Genomic DNA, 23,623 nt, shown 5'->3' with positions numbered 1-23,623 from the left:
AAATTTAGTAACTATGCTTTTATTTTTAGGAATATAGTCTCATTTCTTTTTAGATTTCAAATTTTAAATTCAATTGTTATTATTATTATTATTATTATTATTATTATTATTTGTTAAATTGATTGGTGTGACATTTTGAAATAAAAAATTTCACTTGGTAATAATATAGCTAAAAATTAATAGTGTAATGATCCTGAATTTAACAAAATAATTTTAACAATGTTGACAATTGGATTTAAATTTTAAAATCTGGAAAGTAGAGCAACTAAATTCCTAAAATTTTAAGGATTAAATTCTAAATTTACAGAATACAGGGACTTATGATTGGTTTTAACCATTTTCTTTTAACCCTTTATTCTCATTGGGGTCGGAAAAACCTCGTGATTCAAAATTTGACCCGATTGAGACCGGGTCTGGGCTTAACAGAGGATTTGGAGGCGAGGAAAAGTAAAATCCACATTTGTGTGCGGGAGATCTCTCCCTCCCCATCTATCTCTATATATGGCAAAAATAATCAAATGAATAAAATAAAGAAAAAATAAATGCTCTGAAAATTCGCATTCCACGGAAACACAATTCTCCGTATTCTAGATTCGCTTCAGTTCCTCAAATTGTTGTTTGGAGAATAAGCTTTGTGAATCAGGTAAAGATGATGGTCGAGGATCTGGGCGTGGAAGCCAAGGAAGCGGCGGTTCGTGAGGTGGCGAAGATACTTCCTCTTCCTGAGCTTTTACAATCCATTTCTACCATCAAAGCTGATTATATTACCCGTCAACAGGTAACGCACTCCCTCTTTTTCTTTTAATCTTTTCACAATTGAGGCTTTCAATTGCGTTGAAATTAAATTGGGCCAACTTCTTTTTTCCCCTCTCTTAATTGTCAGGCAAATGACGCACAACTTAGTACAATGGTTGCAGAGCAGGTATCTAACTTAACGATTTTTATCTTCGTTTTACTGATCACAGGTTTCGTTTGGTTATTATTGCTTTAGCTACTTGATTTCGATGTTTTTTTTAATTGATAAAAAATGAGCAAAGAACTAGCTATAGATTTTGAATATTATTTGCAAGCAAAAAGCAAGTAGCAAAAGCAAAACCAAAGATTACTTAATTACATATATGGATCTAAGGAAGCTCCTATTATTATTTTTAATTGTTTTTGCATGGAAAAATATTACCCACTACAGGTTGAGCAGGCCCAAGCGGGACTCGAATCGCTTAACTCATCTCAGAAAACAATAAGCCAGCTGCGTGAAAACTTTATATCTATTGAAAAGTATGTTCGATACTATTACATTGTTAGATGCTATCAATGTTTATTCTCTTGATTTTTCTTGAAAATTTTCAAATATATGGATTACCTTGTTTATCAGGTTATGTCGAGAGTGCCAAAACTTAATTGAAAATCATGATCAGATAAAGCTTCTTAGCAATGTCAGGAACAACTTAAATACAACGCTCAAGGTGAGCTTTCAGTATCTTATAATTTGAAAACCATGATCAGTGGTGTTTCTCACTTTCTCTTGATCGGATTAAACAATCATGAAGAGAAACAAATCATAATTAGTTGATTATTCTTTGAGTACACACCTGTGGAAGGGCATAAATCCCTTTTTGTAGCATGCCTAAAATTTTTTGTTTACCATTTAAGGTTTGCAGCCTTTTTAATTGTTGTTCCCAACTAGAATGCTTTTCAAGGCTTGGACTAACTCTTGGAAAGACTGATGGTAATGTTATTGGAAAAAAGAAGTTTGTCAGTTATTTATAAGTTTTATTGTCAAGTTTTATGTGGAAACTTACTTTTGTCTAGTGTAAAGCTGTGGTTATGTGGCTTTAGTGCTTTTCAATGTATTAAATTTTCTTATATTGTAGCATTGTTTTTGATATATTGATTTATTGTAGGATGTTGAGGGTATGATGTCCATTTCAGTTGAAGCTTCTGAGGCTCGAGATTCTTTGAGTGATGATAAAGAACTTGTTAATACTTATGAGGTATAATTTTTTCTAAATAATCACAGCAAGTTGGGGGCTCAATGAGTTTAATGTTTGAGAAATTGTGTATTGATGCTCTATTTCTCTTTTCATCCTTTATTTCTCAGAGGTTAACTGCACTTGATGGGAAGCGGCGATTTGCTTTAGCAGCTGTGGCATCTCATAAAGAAGAGGTCGGCAGGTTAAGGTGTGCATCTCCTTCAATTTTGTCATGTAAAATATATGATAATTATAGCAATGCCAACATGCTTAGTGGAAAATTGATGTGGAAATATTTGTCTATGTATTAGACATTAATTTCTTTCTATTGTATGCCTTATCTTTTTAAATGGTTGTTGTTAGTTTGACAAATTTGTAAAATATGTTAAGAAAGAATAATATCTCTGCAATCATTGACAAAGTGATATATGCTTGACTGGGGTCAATTCTCAGGTTTTGAAAAATTAATATGTGGAATAGTGCCCCCCTCCATTTATATTAAAGACTGAAATTAAACAAAAACTTGAATGGAGGATATCAAATAAGTAAAACTAGGAAAATTACCTGGCATTGCTTGGGATCCCATTTTTTATTTTAAAAGAAAATAAATTGTTTGATATGTATATTTTGTTGAACAATGAGTATTCCATATTCATGTTGGAAAATATAAAATGCATCATTTATAACATTTTAGGACTTTTTTTCTAAAATAAATATCTTTAACTATTCAATTTATTTTACTAAGAATCTGTAAATTGATTATTTTGGGATTTTTTTTCTGAATATGGCTAGATTAGGGTATCTAATTAAACTTTAAAATGTGATACACATTCAAATATAATTGCTCTATACAAAAGTACATCATGCATTTTAATGTATTAATACAAAGATTAATATATTTTATCTTTATAAAATATTTACTTTGTATGTAAACAGATCTATTACTTTTTGCTTTTATAAGTGAAAGGCAAATGAAAAAGGGTAAGAGCAAAACCATCTCTGACTAGTAAAAATTCATGGATTATTATAGCAAAGACATGAGATTGCATCTTAATATAGGAGCTTTTCTTTTTTTGAAGTAATAAGATAACTTACCTTCTTTTCTGGATTTAAAGTTTTTGAAATTAATGTAGAAGTTCTTTTTGATAATAAAACATATAAAATTATAGTGTTTACATAATGAGAGTTTGTAATGATGAGATGCGATTTATGATGACTGGATTTTTTCTGCCTACACCTCTGTCTGAAGTGGCAATTGCAATGTTTCACAAGCCAGCCTGGATATTTGGTGGTATGCATTGGAAACGGTTCCATTTCCTTTTGATTTTGGCCAATTCAAACAAATGTTTCTTAGGTTCACCTGTACAAGAGGCTGTTCAACTCAGGTTTGCTCTTAATGGGCTTAAATCGTGTGACTTGATCCTTCTTGATGCAAGAACGGACTTAAAACAATGTAATATAGGAAATCTCATATGATGATGGTAGTCATAGATTGTAAAAAATGTTTGTAGCTTTGGTCTCACGTTTGTCATATTTCTTTTGCTTCATTCTATAGTAAAAGATTTTTTGACTTATTTTTATTGGAATCTTAACATTGGTTGTGTCCAGGGAATATTTTGAAGATGTTGATCGAACCTGGGAAACATTTGAGAAAACATTGTGGGGTCATATTTCCAATTTCTACAAACTCTCAAAAGAAAGGTATGCACACAGGAATTTGAGGATCTTTGAAACTGGTTTGTTTGAATATTGTGCCTAAATCATAATATGTTTTTGTCATCACACTTCATTAAGATCCCCCTAACAAGGGGTTCCTGTCTGCTGCAATCTATTTGCACTATTCTCAAAGCATTTTTAAATTTCTTGAAATTACCAATTTTATGATTCTTGTCAGTATCTTAAGCACACACTTTCATGACAGTAACATTTTTCTCTTTTTATTTCGGTGTTCAGTATATTTACAACAATATTCATTCTAATGACTACTTTAAGGTAGTTTACCTTAAATTTTTAATGGAATTTTAGCAATGATCTATGGATGAATATGCTTGAAAAGTAGGGGTGATATGGTTCGGATCAGGTTGGTTTTGGAATAAAAATTGTGATTACCCTATAGTATTCTGTTTTTTAATAAACCAAACCAAATATCAAGGTAATCGAATTGAATTGAATTCCAACAGTTTGGATAAGTTCAGTTCATCGTTTTTAAGAAGTTTAAAAACAAATTCTATGTACTTTTTAAATTTATTTTCACTAATTTTATATAAAATATTTATTTTATATTATAAAATTATAAAAATAAAAACTAATTATAAATTAAGTAAATAAAAATAAAAAATCGATTTGATATGGATAATAGAAGTTTTTTTATCTAGTGAACTGAAAACTGAACCACATAGATTTAAGTACTAACCAAACTGAAAGCGAACCAAACACTATGGTTCAAATCAATTTTCAATTTTCTTGGTTTTTTTGCTCAGCCCTATTGGAAAGATGTGTAATTTTTTGCTTTAGGGATGATAAATTTTCAATTGAGAATTTTTTATCCATAGGAAGGAAGAACTAAGTTGAGAACTCTAGATATAAAGCTTGTCATTGTGAAATCGAGGGAGAGAAAGAGGAAGAAAGAAGACAGCTTTGCTGTCACTGCTTTGGCTGTAATCAGCTTTGAACAAGAAGAAAAGAAGAGAGTAGAGAGAAAAGGGTTTTCTGAAATAATTTCTTGTGTATATACATTATGCTTCATTACATATTTATACTAGTACCTAGATATACAATGAAGGAAAGGTATCTAAACTAATGCTAATTAACCCCTAGAATTATGCACAAAAGGTACTAATAATATCATAACATCAATCAACATGGTCATAAAGATCTCCCCTCTCTTTTGCATTTTTTCTATTGTTGCACGCCTTTTCAACCTGCGCCTCCTTTTCTAATAAATATGCATGTAACATATCTTCTTTCTAGTTTGAGCATTTTTCTAAATTTTCTAAATCCGTAGATTGTTTTTCTAAGTGTTTCACCAAACTATAAAAAACCGCCTTATTTGAGTATTAAATTTGATTGAAAAGCTTTGAGCATTAAATTTGATCATGAAACTTGATTGTTAGTTTGTGCCTTTTAAGCATTCAATCCAAAACCAGTTTCTAAAGAGACCTAAATTTAAGGGCCTTGTGAACCCAAACTAAATCCTTGCGGCATAACACCTTTAATGACTTCCATTTCATCTTTAGGCTTGGTTTTTCAATTGAAACAATCGGTCTACACAAGAACAACACATATGGATTTAACATAATAACTAAATATGGGATATTATAGAATGTTAAGCAAAGAACTCAAAATCAGCTAATAGATGATTGGGAGTAAAAAAAGATCTTAATTTAGCTGATAACACTTGTTGGTACCTTTTCATTGGGACATGATAGTTGGAGATGCTAATTTTGGTTTCGAGTATTAGCCGTTGAATAAATCTTTTGCGAGATGTTCCATTAAATGGTAACAAGAAAGAATATTCAATTCCCACTCTCGTCACGCTTGAATAATTACAATTTGTCTAGGAATGAATCTTTCTAGGAGAGTATTCCAATCAATGCATGATTTAGGGATACCAACAAATCCAATGTAAGCCAAGATCTCTAATGCAGACAATTGCATAACATCACCTCTTCCAACAGGATAGTTGCCCATGGTGGAATCATGTTGTAACTGAAAATTGGTAAGTTGTACAAACATTGGATCCTTTAGATCAGATTCTCGAAATAACCTCTTAAATATGAGTTTGCAATGTAATATCTTCCATTTACTTCGATCCTTAGCTGCCTTGATTTTTGCTAGTAGTTCACCAATATCCTTAGTATCATCTAACTCTATGTTTACATATGGACGTTGAGGAAAATAATCATGCAAGATAGATACTATGTTTACATATGGATTCCAAATCATTAGCAAAAGGTCCTCATTCATATGTTTCTCATGAATTTCATCCACTAGCAATTGATTTTCTCTAGAAGTCACTAGAACTCGATTTTCAACAACTTTCAAAATGTCTACTTTCATGTTGATTGCGGGTAGTTTTCTTCGAAAGATTCTTTACATCGTTATTAGTTTTTGTGATTTTTCTTGAGTTCAATTTTGATTTTTTCTCTTGGTAAAGGTCGTTTCGATTGTAGAAACTAAATCAATTTCTTTGTACTCCAAAACCATTCGCTGAAGTTGTGCCCCTTGAGATATCCAAAAAATTTTCGACTCACCTCCAATCCTCCCTTTCTTTCCAGGATGTGGTTATCATTCTATAAACAATGAAAGACTTCTTCAAATGGATGCTGTGAAAAACAAGATATTTTCTATTATATTTTCCACAAGAGATTACATACATATTTGTACACATAGTTAGCCTAACTAAGGTAACTTTACGCTAGGAAGCAGAATAATTGTAGGGATCTTGTACAGCCTTAAAGTTAGGGATAGAATATTTTAGAATCATATTTGATATACTCAAATATTCGAAATCGACACTCCCCTCAAGTTGGGAAGTGGATATCATCCATTCTCGACTTGCTTACTAATTCTCAAACAACTTCCTGCACAATCCTTTGGTAAGTATATCGCTAGTTGTTCATCGGTGGACACAAATGGAGTGCAAATTAAGCCTTTGTCCGCTTTTTTCTTTATGAAATGTCATCCACCTCAACGTGCTTCGTTCGATCATGTTGAACTGGATTATGTGCGATATTGATAGCGACTTATTATTGCAATACAACTTCATTGGACCTTCCCACTTGATCTTCAAGTCTTCCAATATAATCTTTAGTCATAACAACTCACAAACTCCAAGAGCCATTGCCCTAAATTCACTTCGCATTAGATCTAGCCACAACGTTTTGTTTTTACTCCTCCTAGTCACAAGGTTGCCTCCTAGGAAAGTGCAATAACAGAGGTTGATCTTCTATCAACCATAGATCCCGCATAATCTACATCGATATAGGCTTCAAGGGTTAAATTTTCTCCTTTTTAAATAAGATTCCTTTGCTGGCGTGCCTTTTAAATCATGTAGAATTTGATATACAGCACTAAGATGTGATTCCTTAGGATTGTGCATAAATTGACTTACAACACCTCTGCATAGGCAATATCAGTGCGGTATGGGACAAGTAAATAAGCTTCCTCACAAGTTTTTGATATGACCTTCTATCAAGTCTTGTATCTTCTAATACATCTCCGAGTCGTGGTTCACCTCTATGGGTGTCTCTGCTGGTTTACTGCCCAACTTGCCTGTTTCATCAACAAATCAATTATGTATTTTTGCTAAGATATGAATATTCCTTCCCGAGAGTGTGCCACTTCAATACCAAGGAAATATTTTAACTTACCTAGCTCTTTGACTTAGAATTCTTTTACTAGGCATTTTTTTAACTTCTCCATTCCTTTTAGATCATCACCAGTTACAATAATATCATCAACATAGACTAATAAAGCAGTCACTCCCCCTGAAGATGAATGTTTTATGAACAGAGTATGATCTCCTTGACTCTGTTTATATCCCAACTTGAGCATCACTTTGGTAAATCTTCCAAACCAAGCCCTCGGGGACTGTTTTAGTCCATATAAAGCCTTTTTAGTCTGCAAACCGCACATCACGTATTTGGACCGAATCCTGGAGGAACATTCATATAGACTTCCTCCTCAAGGTCACCGTGTAAAAAGGCATTTTTGATGTCAAATTGCTGTAATTTCCAGCCTCGGTTGGCAGCTAGTGACAATAACACTCTTATAGTGTTCATCTTTGCAACAGGGGCAAATGTCTCAAGATAGTGTATCCCATACATTTGTCTGTACCCTTTAGCAACCAACCTTGCGTTGTACCTCTCCAAAGAACCATCTGACTTATATTTCACTATGTACACCCAGCGACATCCCACCAGTTTCTTTCCTTCCGGTAATTTCACTAAGTCCCATGTCTTATTTTTTTCAAGAGCTTCCATTTCAACCTTCATGGCATTTCTCCAATTCTCATCTTCTAATACCTCGAATACAGTTTTAGGAATGGAAATAGAATTTAGGCTAGTAAGAAAGGCTTTGTGGTTATGGGACAAGTTTTGTAAGACATGAATAGGTGCAAGGATGTTTTGTACAAGCTCTAGTCCCTTTCTAATAGCAATGGGAAAATCATCTAAATCAGTAGTATTAGAATTCAAAGTAGGTTCAAGATTACCTCGGGTCATATAGAGAAGAAGATGATTGAACTTGCTGGTGCCTTCTTCCTTGAGTAAACCAAGAATTGACGAGTAGTGTCTTGAATTCCTCTTGGTGATTTGGGTGTACTAGGCTCGGTTTCAAGTTGTATAGGGTCATTGTTTCAAGTTTGGCGGGTTGGGTAGCGAGCAAGGTCCGAGTGAGAGTGTTTGATTGCTGGACGAGAGCCGGAATGGGAGTGTTTAAAGTCTGGAATGAGAGTGTTTGGTTGTTGGACAGAGCTGGAATGTCAAGAAGAAAGAATTCTTTGTCTTTATCTTCGTGAATAAGATCTCCCCGAAGATAAGGACGAGTGAAGAAATTTTCTTGTTGAGCAAAAGTAACATCACCTGTTACAAAAAATTTTTGTGGTGGATGATAGCACTTGTACCCCTTTTGAGTAGAAGAATATCCAAGAAAGACACACTTGACAGCCCGTGGATCAAATTTCCTCTATTTTGAGAATGAACATGGACAAAGGCGACCTGACCAAATACTTTGGGAGTAAGATTCTGGAGGTATTGAAATCAGGAAAAATTTGGCTAGAACTTGCATAGGACTTTGAGATTCAAGGACCTTTGTAGGCAATCTATTTAACAAATGAGTAGCAGTTAGAACAGCCTCCCCAAGTATTGTTTAGGGACTTTTTTTGGAACAACAGGGCTCTTGTAATGGCTAAAATGTGACCATTCTTTCTTTCGGCTACACCATTTTGTTGGGGTGTACTAACACAAGATGACTATGTATAATGCCTCTTTCTTGAAAATATGTTGAGAGGAATTGATTGAAATAATCCTTGGCATTGTCGACCTAAACCTTTTTATTTCGGCCCCAAATTGTGTTTTGATCATGTTGTAAAAAATTGGAAAGACAGACCTAACATCAGATTTTTGTTTTAAAAGAAAATCCAAGACACACGAGTACAATCATTAATAAAGGATACAAACCACCGAGCTCCGTAAATATTTGAAATAGTGGATGGCCCCAAACATCACTATGAACAAGAGTAAAAGGAGTGGATGTTCTTTTATTGCTTATCGAAAAGAGGTACGTTTATGTTTTGCAAGTTCACAGATATCACAATGAAATTTTTCAACAGTTAATCCTTTGAATAGTGAAGGAAACATAATTTTCAGGACTCTAAACGATGGGTGACCAAGACGAAAGTGATAGAGCCAAATTTGGTCTTTATTGGTTTTAATAGACTCGGATATGAGAGATAAATGTGAGGAATTCAGAACACTAACTTCTTCACTGGATTCTTCAAGATAGTATAGGCCATTTATTTCCTTAGCATGTCCAATCATCCTCGTATTACATTCTGAAAAAGACACCGATTGTGATAGAAAACCACTTTACGTTAGAGTCTTTGGTAATTTTTTAATGGATAAAAGATTGGTAAATAATTTTGGAACATGAAGGACATTTTTAAGAGTAAGGTTTTGTTTATAACAATATCACCTTGACCTGCCATTGTGATCACAGAACCATCACTCTTGTTATTTTTCTACTACTAGAACAAGGTGTATATGAAACAAATTTTTGTGAGGAGTGGGTCATGTGGTTCAGTAGCTCTTGAGTCAATGACCCAAGAACTTTTGGTATCTGTATTTGAGACTTTAGAACTTTGAGGAGAGGATATACGAAAAGGCCAAACTACAAGTACTGTTGAAGAAGTTTTTCCAATGATCCCAACAAATTTTTAACTTCTCGTTTCTTCTTTATTGAATTCAATAGGTAATTCACGAGAATTGTTTTTTATCTAGCTGTCTAGTCTGTATTTGCTCGTCCTTGTCCCTTTGATTGTCCACCTTTTTTCGAAAAATTTTTGTTTGTTGTCCGTGGCTTCCCATGGAGTTTCCAGCATCTGTCTTTAGTGTGACGAGCCTTTTTGCAAGAGGTGCATCATACGGAATCCTTGTTAAAAGACTTTGTACGTTCTATCATCTATTATCTTCACTAGTTGGCTGCTCCGGGCCAAATCTCCTCTCATTTACAGCATTAGTAATCAAGGCTGAACTATCCACTTGATTGTTCTCCACCATAACTCCTCTTCTTCCTTCCTCAAGACGAACAATTGCAATTGTTTCATTTAGTGATGGTAGTTCCTCTTTCCAAGTATTTGAACTCTTCGCATCAAACTCAACATTCATCCAAAGAAGAAAATCATAAATTCGATCCTTTTCAACAAACCTTTTCAGAGTCTGCATCTTCACTTGCACTTCATCTGAATGCACTGGTAATGATCCATCTCTTGCCACAAACTTTGCAATGATTGGAATACTCCGTGATTGATCGACTTCCTTGCTTGGTGGATGAAATCTTAGTCTTGATTTCATAGATTTGAGCAGCATCTCGAACTTTAGAATAAGTCCGCTTCACGACTTCCCATATTTCTTTGGATGTGCTAAGAAACATACATGTATCACCGATTTACGGCATCATAGAGTTCCATAACCAAGACATTACCATAGAGTCTTGTTCATCCCAAGCATCAAACTTAGGGTTCCCTTCTTTAGGTCCAATTTCGAGTAAGTGACTCACTTTCCTCTTCCTTTCAAGAAGGTAACCAGTTGGGACCATTTCGATAATTTTTCCATTTAGCTTTGAGGCTACTTGGATATTCTGAAACTCACTCATTGGATTTGAGTTGTTTACGAAATTTCGAGCCCTCCCAGTTATTCTTGGTCTTGACAGAGCCAGTCATGTTGTGTCGAACAAGTTCTATAGACTTGAGGACTGGTTGGGAGTCGAAAAAAACAGGCTAAAGAAATCGGCTAAAAATCCCGAAATCGGGCTAAATAACAGGCTCGATACTATGTGAAAACAGGATTTTTCTATTATATTTTCCACAAGAGATTACATACATATTTATACACATAGTTAGCCTAACTAAGGTAACTTTACGCTAGGAAAAGAATAATTGTAGGGATCTTGTACAGCCTTAAAGTTAGGGATAGAATATTTTTAGAATCATATTTGATATACTCAAATATTCTGAAATCTGACAGATGCACATCACTCATTATAGATAGGATCCAATAGATCATAGTCTTGCTCTTCAACATGCATCTAGATAAGAAAATTAGCAACTTCAACATTAATTACTCCTCCTTTTAATTCAAGGGCATGCACCATTAGATCTTCCAATCGACCTTGTACCGCAAGGTTTGTGGGTCTAGTATCATGAAAGGGGTTTTCTTCCTTACTAAATTCAAATTCATTAATAAGACTACCTTATGGCATGTCAAACTAGTTGTGGGAACCTTCTAGAATCTCCATATGGGTTCCCACTTGTTCTTATTGCAATCAAGTAAAAATTGCACATGACAATTCTTCAATTGCGCATTGCATCACAATTAATTTTGTTTCTTGATCCCAATTTCCTTATCCTCAATCTCTACCACTTTTGACCATGGTTTAAAAGCGAACCTAATTTAAACCCTAGGATACAATTAGGCTCTAATATCAAAATTGATGTGGTTTTAAGGAAAACTACAGTAAATCAATAGAATAATGGTTGAACAAATGAGTAAGAAAGGTGGAACTCTAGAAAACATAGGGTCATAAAACCTCTAGTTTCTCTTTATCATTTCAAAGAAAAAAAATGAGAATGTTGATGTTGTGCCTGTAAATATTTTGCAGCTAATTTATAATAAGCTTTCTTGCAAATAAAGTTCTAATCCTAACCCTAGATTTAAACTGATAATTAATAATTCTAGTCATCTAACTATATGTCTTATAAAAATAAAATAAAATAAAATAAAATAAATTTCCTGTTTCAGTGATGGGGAAATGATGTTTAAAATTTTATATTCAGTTTGAAAGAGGGGACTTCTACTCTCTAAAAGCTTCCTGGCTTAAGTAAGTCTCTAGCTGGTGAAAGGTGTCTTGTAAATGATGCCCTTGATTTAAGATCAAGCTTTTGGTCCAGAAAAGCAACCTCTTGAATTTCCAAAATTGCAACTGTCTATTATTTATTACTATTATTTGCATTTACCGCTCCTTCTTACATTGCACTTATAAGCTGTTAGAAATATTGGTAAAGTCAATATTGATAAATCCTTAGAAATATTGGTAAATCGTTAGATATTTTGGTAAAAGCTTTTTCTAAGCTTTTTTTAGTGAAGCTTATGGTAGAAGTGCTGGCATAACTTGGGATGGAGTTTCTTTACCTATATCACAGAATATTAGAAAGGAGCAAATAATGGATTTCTTTACTTGTTTTTTCATGCATCTGATTTTATCACAATGTTTCTCCACTGGGAATCAGAGCATTTATTCTCTGCCTGGATTGATTGTTTTGTAATAATTATCCCCTGTGCTATTTTTTCCTAGAGTTGCTTTTTCAATTGTTAGCATATTCAACCTTAAATAGGTTAACAATTTGTTTTATTTTTTTATTCTCACTTTTACAACCTTTACCTATTTTGCAGTCCACAAACTCTGGTTCGTGCTTTGAGGTATGCTGTTAATAAGCTTTTAAAATCATTTCTATTTTGCTGCCATGTATTTTCAAGGTTCTAGGATAAGTTTGAAAATTTAAGCATTTTTTATATTGAGGTATATAGGTTTCTGCTTGTACTTTTGCTTTGTAATGCCTGGTAATGATACTTGGTTTTTTGTGGTTGGGTTGGTATGATAAAGAGTAGTTGTATTTAACTTTTTGACCTCTTCTCTCTAATAAGTTTCTTGGACTTCCCTGCTAGAGTTGTCGAAATGCAAGAAATTCTTGATCAACAACTTGCTGAGGAGGCAGCTGAGGCTGAGGGTGATGAAGCAATGGCAGCTATTGCAAACCCTCGAAGAGCTGGCAAGTATGTATCTGGTGTGATTGTTTACTGCCGCATATTTTATTTGCAAACTATTGTTAATGCTTTTGAATGATCAATTAATAATTATATGTTAAAGTTATCCTTTATGACAATGTAGAAAATCTACCAAGTCTTCAGCTTCTTCTAAAAATTTAGCACAGCAAAAGTTGAAGGTTCAGGGGAAAGGCTACAAGGATAAATGCTATGAGCAAATAAGGAAGACAGTTGAAGAGCGGTTCAACCACCTTTTGACAGAGGTACTTTTCGTAATAATCAACTTAGTACATGAGAATGGTATACTGAATCCTTCTTAACCTTTCATATGATTCTAATGGTATTTTTTACCCCAGCTTGTCTATGAGGACCTAAAAGCAGCTCTGGAGGAAGTTAAAACGGTATGCTCAACTGATCACTTTATTGGTTTCTAACTTTGTGCCTGATTCTTACTGAAGGGACTTCAAAATGGCTCACATATGGTAATTTAGTACACTGGTTGCTGTTCTGCATAGAAATTATTTAAACACTTCAACTCAGTGATAAAAACTAAAACATTGTTAGAAAAATAAACCTAGAAGAAGCTTAATAAAGGTTTTACATGGAATTCACAATCATGCTTCAATTTAGCTGAAAGATAATTGATAGCAGCATGATTTGCAAAGTTCTGACACACAGCAAAGTTTTATATTACCCAGCCCTAGTCCACAATATAATACTTAAATTACTTAATGTAAATCATTCCATCTAATGGGAAAGATTAGAGATGATATAATGATTTAAGTAGTTGCAACGAGGAATTATTACTTCCTTTAGAAAAATCAAATCATACTAAGCCTCTGATATAAGGGGTTTCTACAATTGTCGGCTTATCATATTTTTGTTAAGAAACTTGCATGTTTATTTTTCTTTTTTAAAATTAGATTCTAGGTTTACATAGTATAATTGCAATTCTACATTGCCATTTGCAGACTTTAAAAACACATTTATCTAAGTCATCTTTCTATGCCTGTCGTTTAAGTTCTAGTCTAGAGGTTTCTTGTTCTGGGTTAATATGGTATTAATATCTTGATGAGCATATAGCAAATATTCTTTGTGAAACGCTCATGACACTTCATCTCTTGCTGCACTTTCAACATTGACTTCTGTAGCCTATCATGATAGTTATTTATTTCATATCCTCTACACATGCATACATACATACACGTGTGTGTATATCATGGGAGCTCAAGTTTGATTGCTAATAGTTTTTGCTTGTAGCATTTTTTAGTTTTTTTTTTTTTTTTAGTTCTGACCTTTTCTTTAGATAAAATTGCTTTTGTATTTGATACGTGTGAATTTTTTGTTTTTTGATAATTAGCTTGGAGAAGAGCTTGGAGATATTTATGATTACGTAGCTCCGTGTTTTCCTCCAAGGTTTGTCTTGCTACAGACCTGCTTCTTTTTCTGAGTTCATTTGGTTTGATGTCGAGCAATTAGACTATGTATCCCCCTCATTCTAGATTCCATGTTTACATTTCTGATGAAATTTTTTCTTTGATATCCATTTTGAAATTGCATTATGCTCTTGATGGAACAATTTGGTCTTTTGCCTTGAGTTTGCTCTATTGGCATCCCATTATCTTCATATGTAAATATGACCTGCTTTGTATGTTTGAAAACTTGACCCTTTGACTGAGGTCTGGTAAATCCGCAGTTTTTTTTGGATGGAGCATATGGGATTGTCTAAGTTCTAATCCTCAATAATTGATTAGTGACCCAGAAAACTTTAGTTCAAGCAAATGTACAATGGAGGGTTGAAGCTTTGTCCTCCTAGGCCTGGTTGTTCTATTATAAGTTCTGGTTTCATTATTGTCTGTTTCCTTTAACAAGTTGGCAACTCAGGGGCAAGATAAAAGGGAAACTGGGTGGAATTCTCAATATAACCACAGTGTAGACATAGTTTTGATCATATAACTATCTATTATACAAATTATTTCAATGAAACTTTTATAATTTTCAAAGAAGCATACTAAACAGATTAGCTTTTACATATGAATAGCTTGTAAATTGTAGTAATTGAGTGGATTTACCATTAAAGGGACAGCTAGAATAAATTGAACATGGTGTAAGCATCAGTGGGTTTGACCACCAGAGATATATGAACTAGGTATAAGCATGTTGAAGTTCGGTGTTAAACATTCTATTTGCTGATTTTTGGAACTTGATATTGACCATGGTATTTGTTCCATCTTCTTGTTCTCTACTTTAGCTAATGGGATTCTTGCTGCTTGCATAAATTGTTATTTGCTATTTCTGAATTAGAGTTGATGTTGAGTCAGTTTTAAAATTACACTATTTGATCTGCTCTAACTCCTAGGTGATAAAGGAAGTTGAAATTTAAGCTTATGCTTTGTGCCTCTATTCACTTATTCTGTGGTGGTTATATATGAAATCATTTGAAGAGCTAATTATCAAAGATGCAGAAGTGCATTTTGATGTACGTGTACATATTTCTATCAATAAGATTGTGAGTCCGCATGCATGTTTATCTTATATTACTTAATATTAATATGTCCATGCATGCAGGTGTGTTTGAATTATGCCAAGCTTTCTAGTCAAATGCAGTACCTCAAAGTCCTAGTTTCATTTGCTATGTTATCACTAGTCAATTTTTACCACTAGGGACTTCTTATAAATGCTACTGTGGCTTTTGACTAATTTACATTCCTTTTCTGCTTCACTTTTCAAGCTGAGAAAACTTGTGGTTTACTGTTGGGGTTTTACACACTCATGTTATTATTACTATTAGTTACTATTATTATCAATCACAGTCTACTCATGCAAGCTTAAGTCAGGGGCGGTGCGAAGGGGGGTAGGCCCTGATCCCCCAAAAATGGAAAAATATCATTCTAGTCTTTTTTACATTTCTAAAATTATAAGTTATTTTAATGGTAAAATATAATTTGCCCCCTTCAAGATGATAAAATTTTAGTTCAATCCCTTTAAAATTTCAAAAATGATAAGCATATACAATGATAAAATTGTAATTTGACCCTTTTAAAATTTTATAATTTAACTCCACCCCTTCCCCCCAAAAACAAAAATTCTGGCTTCATCGCTAGCTTAAGTTGTCTTCTTGTTCTAAGTATTGTGTAGGCACGCTAATTCAATTCAAATAAATTATCTGCTGAAATTAGATTGAATATGAGATAAATAAATTTAATTATTTTGATTTATAGTTGAAGTTTGCTTTTTTTTTCTCAATGGGATAGCTCTCTCCCATCTTTGTACTACCAACAGCCAATGGCATAATCCCAGCTGTTTTAAAAGGTTGTCCACAGAGTTTGTTCATGCTGCTGCTGTAGTTTTGATAAATTGTGGCTGTATGTGACCTGATTTTGGTGTGTGGGATTAATATGGCAGTGTGCTTTGCACTTGGAAATCTTCTATGAATTGTTCTATGTCTGATGCTATCTTCCTTTCTGGCAGATATGAAATATTCCAGCTCATGGTAAATCTGTATACAGAGAGATTTATTCAAATGCTTAGATTGCTTAGTGACAGAGCCAATGAACTGACAAACATTGAGATATTAAAGGTACTCTCCAGAATCTTCCATGGTTTTCAAATATGACACCCAAATTACTTTGCATTTTTGCAACTTTGCTCATTGAGGATCTTGACCTGTGCAGTATGCACATTATTATCAGTTTATAATTGCTGACGATTCTAACCCTGTATTTGGTGGAATGAATATCCATAATAAAGATCAACTGAATCTGAAAGCGTGTACAACTTGACATTTAAGTGTGTCTCTCCTATGAGAAGAATTAGCTACTGGGCTAAGTTTTGCGAAAGCAAATATTTTTTACGACAAGTATCTCCTGATTTATCCGTCACTGTAGTTGACCATAAGACAGAAAACTAACATCAGAGCAACATGGAAAGAAGCATATCTTCAAGTATTGTATTTCATAATAGAGATGAATTAACTTTGACCTAAGAAGTCAGTTAATCACTTTCATTTTGATGTCTTCGAGTTTCATTTATTTTTTAACATTTTAATTTAATTTTCTTACGGCACAACCTTTTTCTTAACTTTGTATCAGTGTTGTATTTCTATCTTGTTTTAACTCATGTAACTTTAGTAGTTTATGGGTATTAATGCTTGCATGTAGGTAACTGGGTGGGTAGTTGAATACCAAGAAAGTTTAATCGGGCTTGGTGTTGATGAGACTCTTGCTCAAGTGTGTTCTGAGAGTGGTGCCATGGATCCTCTCATGAATTCATATGTCGAGAGAATGCGAGCCACAACAAGGGTAACAATATACAACCCTATTAATCTTGGTTACTGTATGGGAAATTTAAATTGTAGCTTAGATCTTTTCTATTTGTCATTTCGTTATTCTTTTTCTAGAAATGGTATTTAAACATCTTGGAGGCTGACAAGGTCCAACCACCAAAGAAGACGGAAGAGGGAAAGCTATATACTCCTGCTGCAGTTGATTTATTCAGGATACTCGGGGAGCAAGTACAAATTGTTAGGGATAATAGCACTGATGCCATGCTTTACAGGATTGCTTTGGCAATAATTCAGGCAAGTTAGTGGAATCTGACAAAGATACTATGCTTCTTGACTTGGGCGATTCTGTTGGAATTGCCGGGGATATAACAAAATGTTTTTTTAACATTTGTCAGAGTTAGTTCCTAATGTAAATATTATATAATCAACATCGTTGTGTTTTTTTCCTTTTTATGGCTGTATTTCTATGCTAGTACAGCTTGGGCTGTCCTTCAATGTTTTTAAAATGTCTCTAATCTTAATTGTAAAGGAGTGCCCAAATTTATTCTCCCGTCAACCTCTTCCTCAGGTACTGAGTTTAGATGGGAGCATATTACATTTTTCCCAATTTCCAGCTTTTACAAGGTTTACTTGAGAGAATTGACTTCGATTGAGCTTATTTTCTTTTGATGTTCTCATCACTCAATCTATTTCATCATTGTTTTTCCTTGCCACATTTTATAGGTTTTCAAATATACCTACGAGGTCTTATTCTTTTATTGAATTGGGCATGTATTATATGATTCTTTTTCAGGTAATGATTGATTTTCAAGCAGCTGAAAAGCAGAGACTTGAAGAACCTGCTTCTGATATTGGTCTGGAACCTCTATGTGCAATGGTTTGTAGATATTCTGGGGGCTTAGTTTGTCTCTATTTCTCTTTTTTCTCTGGATAATTAAGTTTGTGGCCATGTCATTTTGGTCTTACTGTTTGCTGAACTTGTCTACCCTTGGGGTTGTATTCCACCATACCCTTCCCAGATTAACAACAATTTGCGCTGCTATGACCTTGCACTGGAGTTAAGTAACAGCATCATAGAGGCTCTTCCACAAAACTATGCTGACCAGGTTTTGTTTTCTTTCCTGCTATTATTTTGACAGCAATTGCAAATGATGGGATAGAGTTAGTCAAATTTTCTCAATTTGCACTAACTGTTGCTTTAGAAAGTTCCTTGTACATATATTATCTACATTAAATATTTCAATTTCCATGATTGTGTTGTGCTCATGTTCTTCTATTGTCTTGTTCTCTTGAAAGAAGTTTGTGCTCATGTTTAGCCTTCTTTCCATTGTCCAAATCCAATATCCTTGCCTATTTCATGTGTAGCCACACATGAGTGGACATGATCTATAAAAATGTTACTATCCTTCATTGTGCTGTTTTGAAATCCAATATCCTAGCCTTCTGTACAGGTAAATTTTGAAGACACATGCAAAGGTTTCTTGGAGGTTGCAAAGGTATGCTCAAAATTGTACCATTTTATCCCCTCGCTACCCTTTTATCATTCCCTTTCTTTTGGATTTAAGGTGAAATTTAGTTTTGATCTGTTTGAACTTGTTGAGGTATTTTGGGCTTGATCCTGTTTTGTACTTATTATTTATTCCGTAAAGTTCGAAAATTGCCTTTATATTACAACCACTTTCCTGGAACATATAATTGCTAAAGTTTTTTTTAATAATGTTCGTCTTGTTGGTCACCGTAAGCTCTTTGCTAGTTAATTCGTTTGTTCCATGTGTCTGTTCATATGTTAGAGAGCTGAATCAAAATCAGTTGGGACACATACGGACTGATAATGGTTTGTGGCTTTGGTTGAACATTTCCTGTTTTATTTATTTATTTTGGTTTGGGGTATGGGGGATTTTAATCTTGTAACTAGACTTGTCTGAGGGCTGGGGCTGCTCGCCAGCTAGGTAGGCCTGGCCCCTGCTTGGAGAAGATACATTTAAATTCTGTTCGGTCCGAATTACTATTTATTAATTAAAAAAACATTTTTTATTTAAGTTCAATTCTAAAAATACATAAATATTGATATTTTTAATATTTTTAACTTTTAATATTCAATGAATAGTAAATTCGGACTTTCGGGTTACCTGCGCCAGAAATGGGCCTGAGCAAAGAAAATAAGAGATTCTGGCTGCGGCTTAGTCCAGCCCATGGGCAGGTCAACAAATAGCTAATCCAGGATGGAATTTCCGTAATTCAAATATTTTTTCCCTTGTTGATTGCATCTAGGCTGAATATTTTCTGTATATTACATACTGTATAATCTCAAATGGCTTTAGTGTAATAGTAGTTCTACTATCCCAAAAGAATGAAAGTACAGTTTCTGCATCGTTAATAGGAAGCAGTACGCCAAACTGTTAATGTAATCTTTGAGGATCCTGGAGTGCAAGAGTTGCTTGTAAAACTTTATCATACAGGTACAGTAATTTTTATTCTTGTAATTCACTTTTTCTTCTCTTGATCTTACATGTCAAATACAATGTTGATCCTTTTCTCTCTTAAAATGGTTCAAATATCTGCTATTGCTTCACTTGCTTGGTGCAATTTAAGAATGGATAATCATGCTTCTACAAATGTGCACACTAGAGGAATAGTTACTATTTTTTTAGTTATGTTAACTAGGCTAGGGTGAGTGTCAGATATATATCTTCTAAATTATGCAAGTTTTTTCTTACATTTAGACCATTGGTCCTCCATGCCCATATCTTTCGAATATGTATCACATAAGAGTAATTGAAGGAGAATGAAGAGTTAAAAGTAAGGAGAATGAAGAGTTAAAAGTATACTTTTAGTCTCCTCCCTGGAATATGTTATTACCATATGCATTATTCTAATATTTGGTTCTTTGACATTTTTATCTTGCAATTTCTGACATAATATATATAGCATTTTCTGTCTCCCCTTTCACACAAACATGTTTTTATTTTTTTTATTTTTGGCCAACCATGGTCTTGTATTGGAATTTGCCCCTAAGTTGGATGATATTCTTCCTATTTCAAAATCTGAAGTGTTAGAACGAGCCAATTGGAGAAATATTTTGTAGAATTTAAACCTGAAGTTTGTAGCAAGTTTCCTTTGGTTGCATTGTTGATCAATAACCACTCCCACAAAACTTAATGTGGCACTTTGATTTCATTTTTTTTTATTTTTTTATTTCCATGCTTTAGGATATTGTCTTCTATCAGTCCTGCATGGATAGTTTCTTCCATCTAAACTTTCTGTGATTCTTATGAATTGAGGATAATCTATCTTATGTAGTGCCACTCAATCCATTTTGCATCTGATTTGGACAATTCTAGGTCTATTACATGAAGAACAGAATTGATCAATTTATGTGGAAAGTGGACTTGTATTTTCTTAAATTGGATTGACCTCTATTTACTAATAACTTGTACTATTACATAAAGCCGACAGTTTAGGTGGTTTCTCATGGAATTTGTTCTCTTCTGTTTCCTCATTCTTTGAGAAGTCTTTGGTACTGTTAGGTTATATTGTTTGTAAACCATCTAATCTAGACACCAAACATGAGAGTCTAGGTTGTACACTCTCTTACAATGTAGTATGCACAGATTATGCCCCCAAAAAGGTTTCATTCAAATCTTATAGAATTTCAATTTTGAGCTGAACTTTTTTGGAATGCATGCCAAGAGGCATATGATATTATGGTCTGTTTAGATGCCTGAATTTGGAGGGTTGTAAAATTGGATTTGGTCTTAAAATTAAATTCATTTTAGAGAATGTTTTGGAAAGCTGGATTTATGTCTGAGTCAAATTCACTTGGAGCTTAAGATGTCCAAATCTAAGATTTGAAATTATCTTTTGAGCTATGTATTTGCCACATCTATCCAAGCAAAAATTTCTTCCTTCTCAAATCTAGGATTTGTGAAGGTTCCGAATGCTAGATCCTAGATTCTTCCAGACAATACTTTCAAGTCCATGAATTTTAAACAAAAAGATTTATGATTTTGTTAAAAAAATTTAAAACAATAATCAATATCCCAATTTATCCTTGACAAAACAGTGTTGCACCGGTTTCCTAACATTTAAGGGGATCTATTTTCAGTTTTACATGTGACATTCAGGTTGTTGAAAGAGAATCTTTATGTTGGTAAAAATAGAAGCTTATTCATGCAATAACCTTCTTTTTTTTCAATGTACCGGGTTTGAGCACCTATTTGAGTGAGGAGGAGGGAAAGAGAAGCTGTGTTCAGACTGCTTATTTTTTGTTCCAAACATACTGGGGAAAGAAAGTTGCTTAATCAAAGCATTGATTTGGGTCTTTTAACTTGTGGTTTTTCAGAGTGGTGTGAAGGGCAGGTTACCGAGTACCTCGTTGCAACATTTGGTGATTATTTTACAGATGTTAAGATGTAAGTTATCTTTACCTAATCTTGGGTATCAGCAACATTTTAATTCTTTCCTTCATAAGCCACACAAGCAATAAATGTTCCATATTGGATCTGTAAAGGACATGCATCTGGAAATTTAATCCTCCAATTTTCTTTTATCATCTAGCGCTTCATATTCAGCAGTAGGTGCTGATGATTCAATATGTAATAACCTCCATGATTTTTTAATTTTACTGTGTATTGTTTTACTGATTTAATGCTTTGCTACTAAGGTATATTGAAGAGCGATCTTTCAGAAGATTTGTTGAAGCATGCTTAGAGGAAACAGCAATTGTCTATGTTGATCATCTTTTAACACAGGTTTGATTATTATATTTTATTTGAATACAAGGAAACATTTCTGTGTTGTTTTCACTTTCTAGTGGTTAAATGCATGCTTTTATCCTCTGTAACATCTATTCCTTTTCATCATGACCATAGAAAAACTACATCAAGGAGGAAACTATTGAACGGATGAGACTAGATGAGGAGGTTCTTATGGATTTCTTCAGGGAGTATATTAGTGTCTCAGTAAGTGATGCTTCTTAATTCAGGCATTCTCTCAAAGCAATCAACCTATATAGCGTCTTCAGTTCTTCTACATTCCTTCAACCTTTTGGGTCAGTTATTGGATAAATTTCTATGAAATGGTTTCTGCTAGGTCTTTCTTCATCCTGCTTTTCTCGCTTACTGCAGAAAGTTGAAAGCAGAGTCCGGATATTGAGTGATCTAAGAGACCTTGCTTCAGCTGAGAGTCTTGACACATTCACACTAATTTATTCAAATATTCTTGAGCATCAACCTGACTGCCCGGTAAACATTAAGTATACAATAAGATGCTTGCTATTCTAGTATTTGTCCTAAAAGGTTGTATTCATGTTGCATTTCTAAGTAAAAATCTCAAAATTTTGTAATTTCAGCCTGATGTTGTTGAGAAGCTTGTTTCACTGCGGGAAGGCATCCCACGCAAAGATGCAAAGGAGGTAATTGCCACCCTTTAATCCGGTTTATCTATTTGTTTAGATTAATATATTGCAATTACATGAAGTTGCATAAAAATAAAATCGCCTTGTTTGATCTATTAAAGACTAACTCAAGTTAAAAAGAAGCATCGACTGCTGGTCTTGTCTAGTAACGTCTTATTCTTCTGCAAATGCTATTTACTTGAATATCCTTGCTAGTAAATTTGTAAGAAATAGTAAGGCTTTGGAATGATTGGTGAAAATGTGGATGGGTAACAACAGGTGGTGCAAGAATGCAAAGAAATCTACGAGAACTCACTTGTTGGTGGGAAGCCTCCAAGGACAGGATTTGTGTTTCCAAGGGTCAAATGTTTGACGGCAACTAAAGGTTATATATGGCGTAAACTCACTTAAACATTCCCACTTACCCTTCTTTTTAGATTAGGGGTTACTTGCCGCCTTTTCTAATTTCTTGCTTCTTGTTTATGCATATTGTATGCTGCTATTATTTGTAGTAATAAATTTGCTTTTTTTTTGTTAGTCAACGGGGATGAAAAATTTCATTATTTTGTTATGTAATTTTTGGTGTTTCCCCAAGTTAAACTGTCACAAAGCTATGTATTTATTATTATTGTTATTATTATTTTCGAGCTGTGGTTTGTCCAGGAAATTCATCAACACTGACTGTTACATAATGCGATAAAAAATTGTCAAAAGAAAAGAAAAAATATAATGCAAGAAAGAGAATATTAAATGAGGATGATTTTTTTCCTTTGTTTTGGTGCTTAGGCTAAAATATTAAATGAGTCTGGATTATTTCACTTTTAAATATTTTTGTTGTATTTAAATAAATATTTACCTTTTAATTAGTACCTAATGAAGAGGTTATTCGAATGTAATACAAGTAAAAATGTTTATTAGGTCTTTATAAATT

At 33.8% G+C, this 23,623-nt stretch overlaps 1 protein-coding gene across 1 annotated transcript; it reads left to right on the top strand.

Annotated features, from left to right (window-relative positions):
• Positions 1-385: 385 nt before the first annotated feature.
• LOC108489558 (exocyst complex component SEC6) lies at positions 386-23,359 on the top strand. Its single transcript, XM_017794200.2, has 25 exons — positions 386-778; positions 884-922; positions 1,187-1,275; positions 1,373-1,463; positions 1,902-1,991; positions 2,099-2,178; positions 3,579-3,671; positions 12,641-12,667; positions 12,914-13,021; positions 13,137-13,275; positions 13,369-13,413; positions 14,373-14,428; positions 16,484-16,592; positions 17,173-17,313; positions 17,412-17,591; positions 18,091-18,174; positions 18,317-18,403; positions 18,749-18,793; positions 19,678-19,756; positions 21,640-21,709; positions 21,961-22,048; positions 22,169-22,258; positions 22,424-22,540; positions 22,648-22,710; positions 22,972-23,359. Exons 1-25 carry the CDS (start codon positions 650-652, stop codon positions 23,101-23,103), a joined length of 2,271 nt encoding a protein of 756 aa, XP_017649689.1. The 5' UTR covers positions 386-649; the 3' UTR covers positions 23,104-23,359.
• The last annotated feature ends 264 nt before the right edge of the window (positions 23,360-23,623 follow it).

Source organism: Gossypium arboreum, chromosome 10 (genome assembly GCF_025698485.1).
Source record: "Gossypium arboreum isolate Shixiya-1 chromosome 10, ASM2569848v2, whole genome shotgun sequence".
Lineage (NCBI taxonomy): Eukaryota > Viridiplantae > Streptophyta > Magnoliopsida > Malvales > Malvaceae > Gossypium > Gossypium arboreum.
Note: the sequence above shows the minus strand (reverse complement) of the source record. Positions and strands in the feature narration are given on the sequence as shown.

Bases quoted from the DNA above. Each gene is read 5' to 3' on its own strand.
- LOC108489558 (XM_017794200.2), top strand. From the start codon at position 650: ATGATGGTCGAGGATCTGGGCGTGGAAGCCAAGGAAGCGGCGGTTCGT. The intron at 1,464-1,901 runs GTGAGCTTTCAG...GATTTATTGTAG, and splicing joins ACTTAAATACAACGCTCAAG to GATGTTGAGGGTATGATGTC. The intron at 22,711-22,971 runs GTAATTGCCACC...GGGTAACAACAG, and splicing joins CACGCAAAGATGCAAAGGAG to GTGGTGCAAGAATGCAAAGA.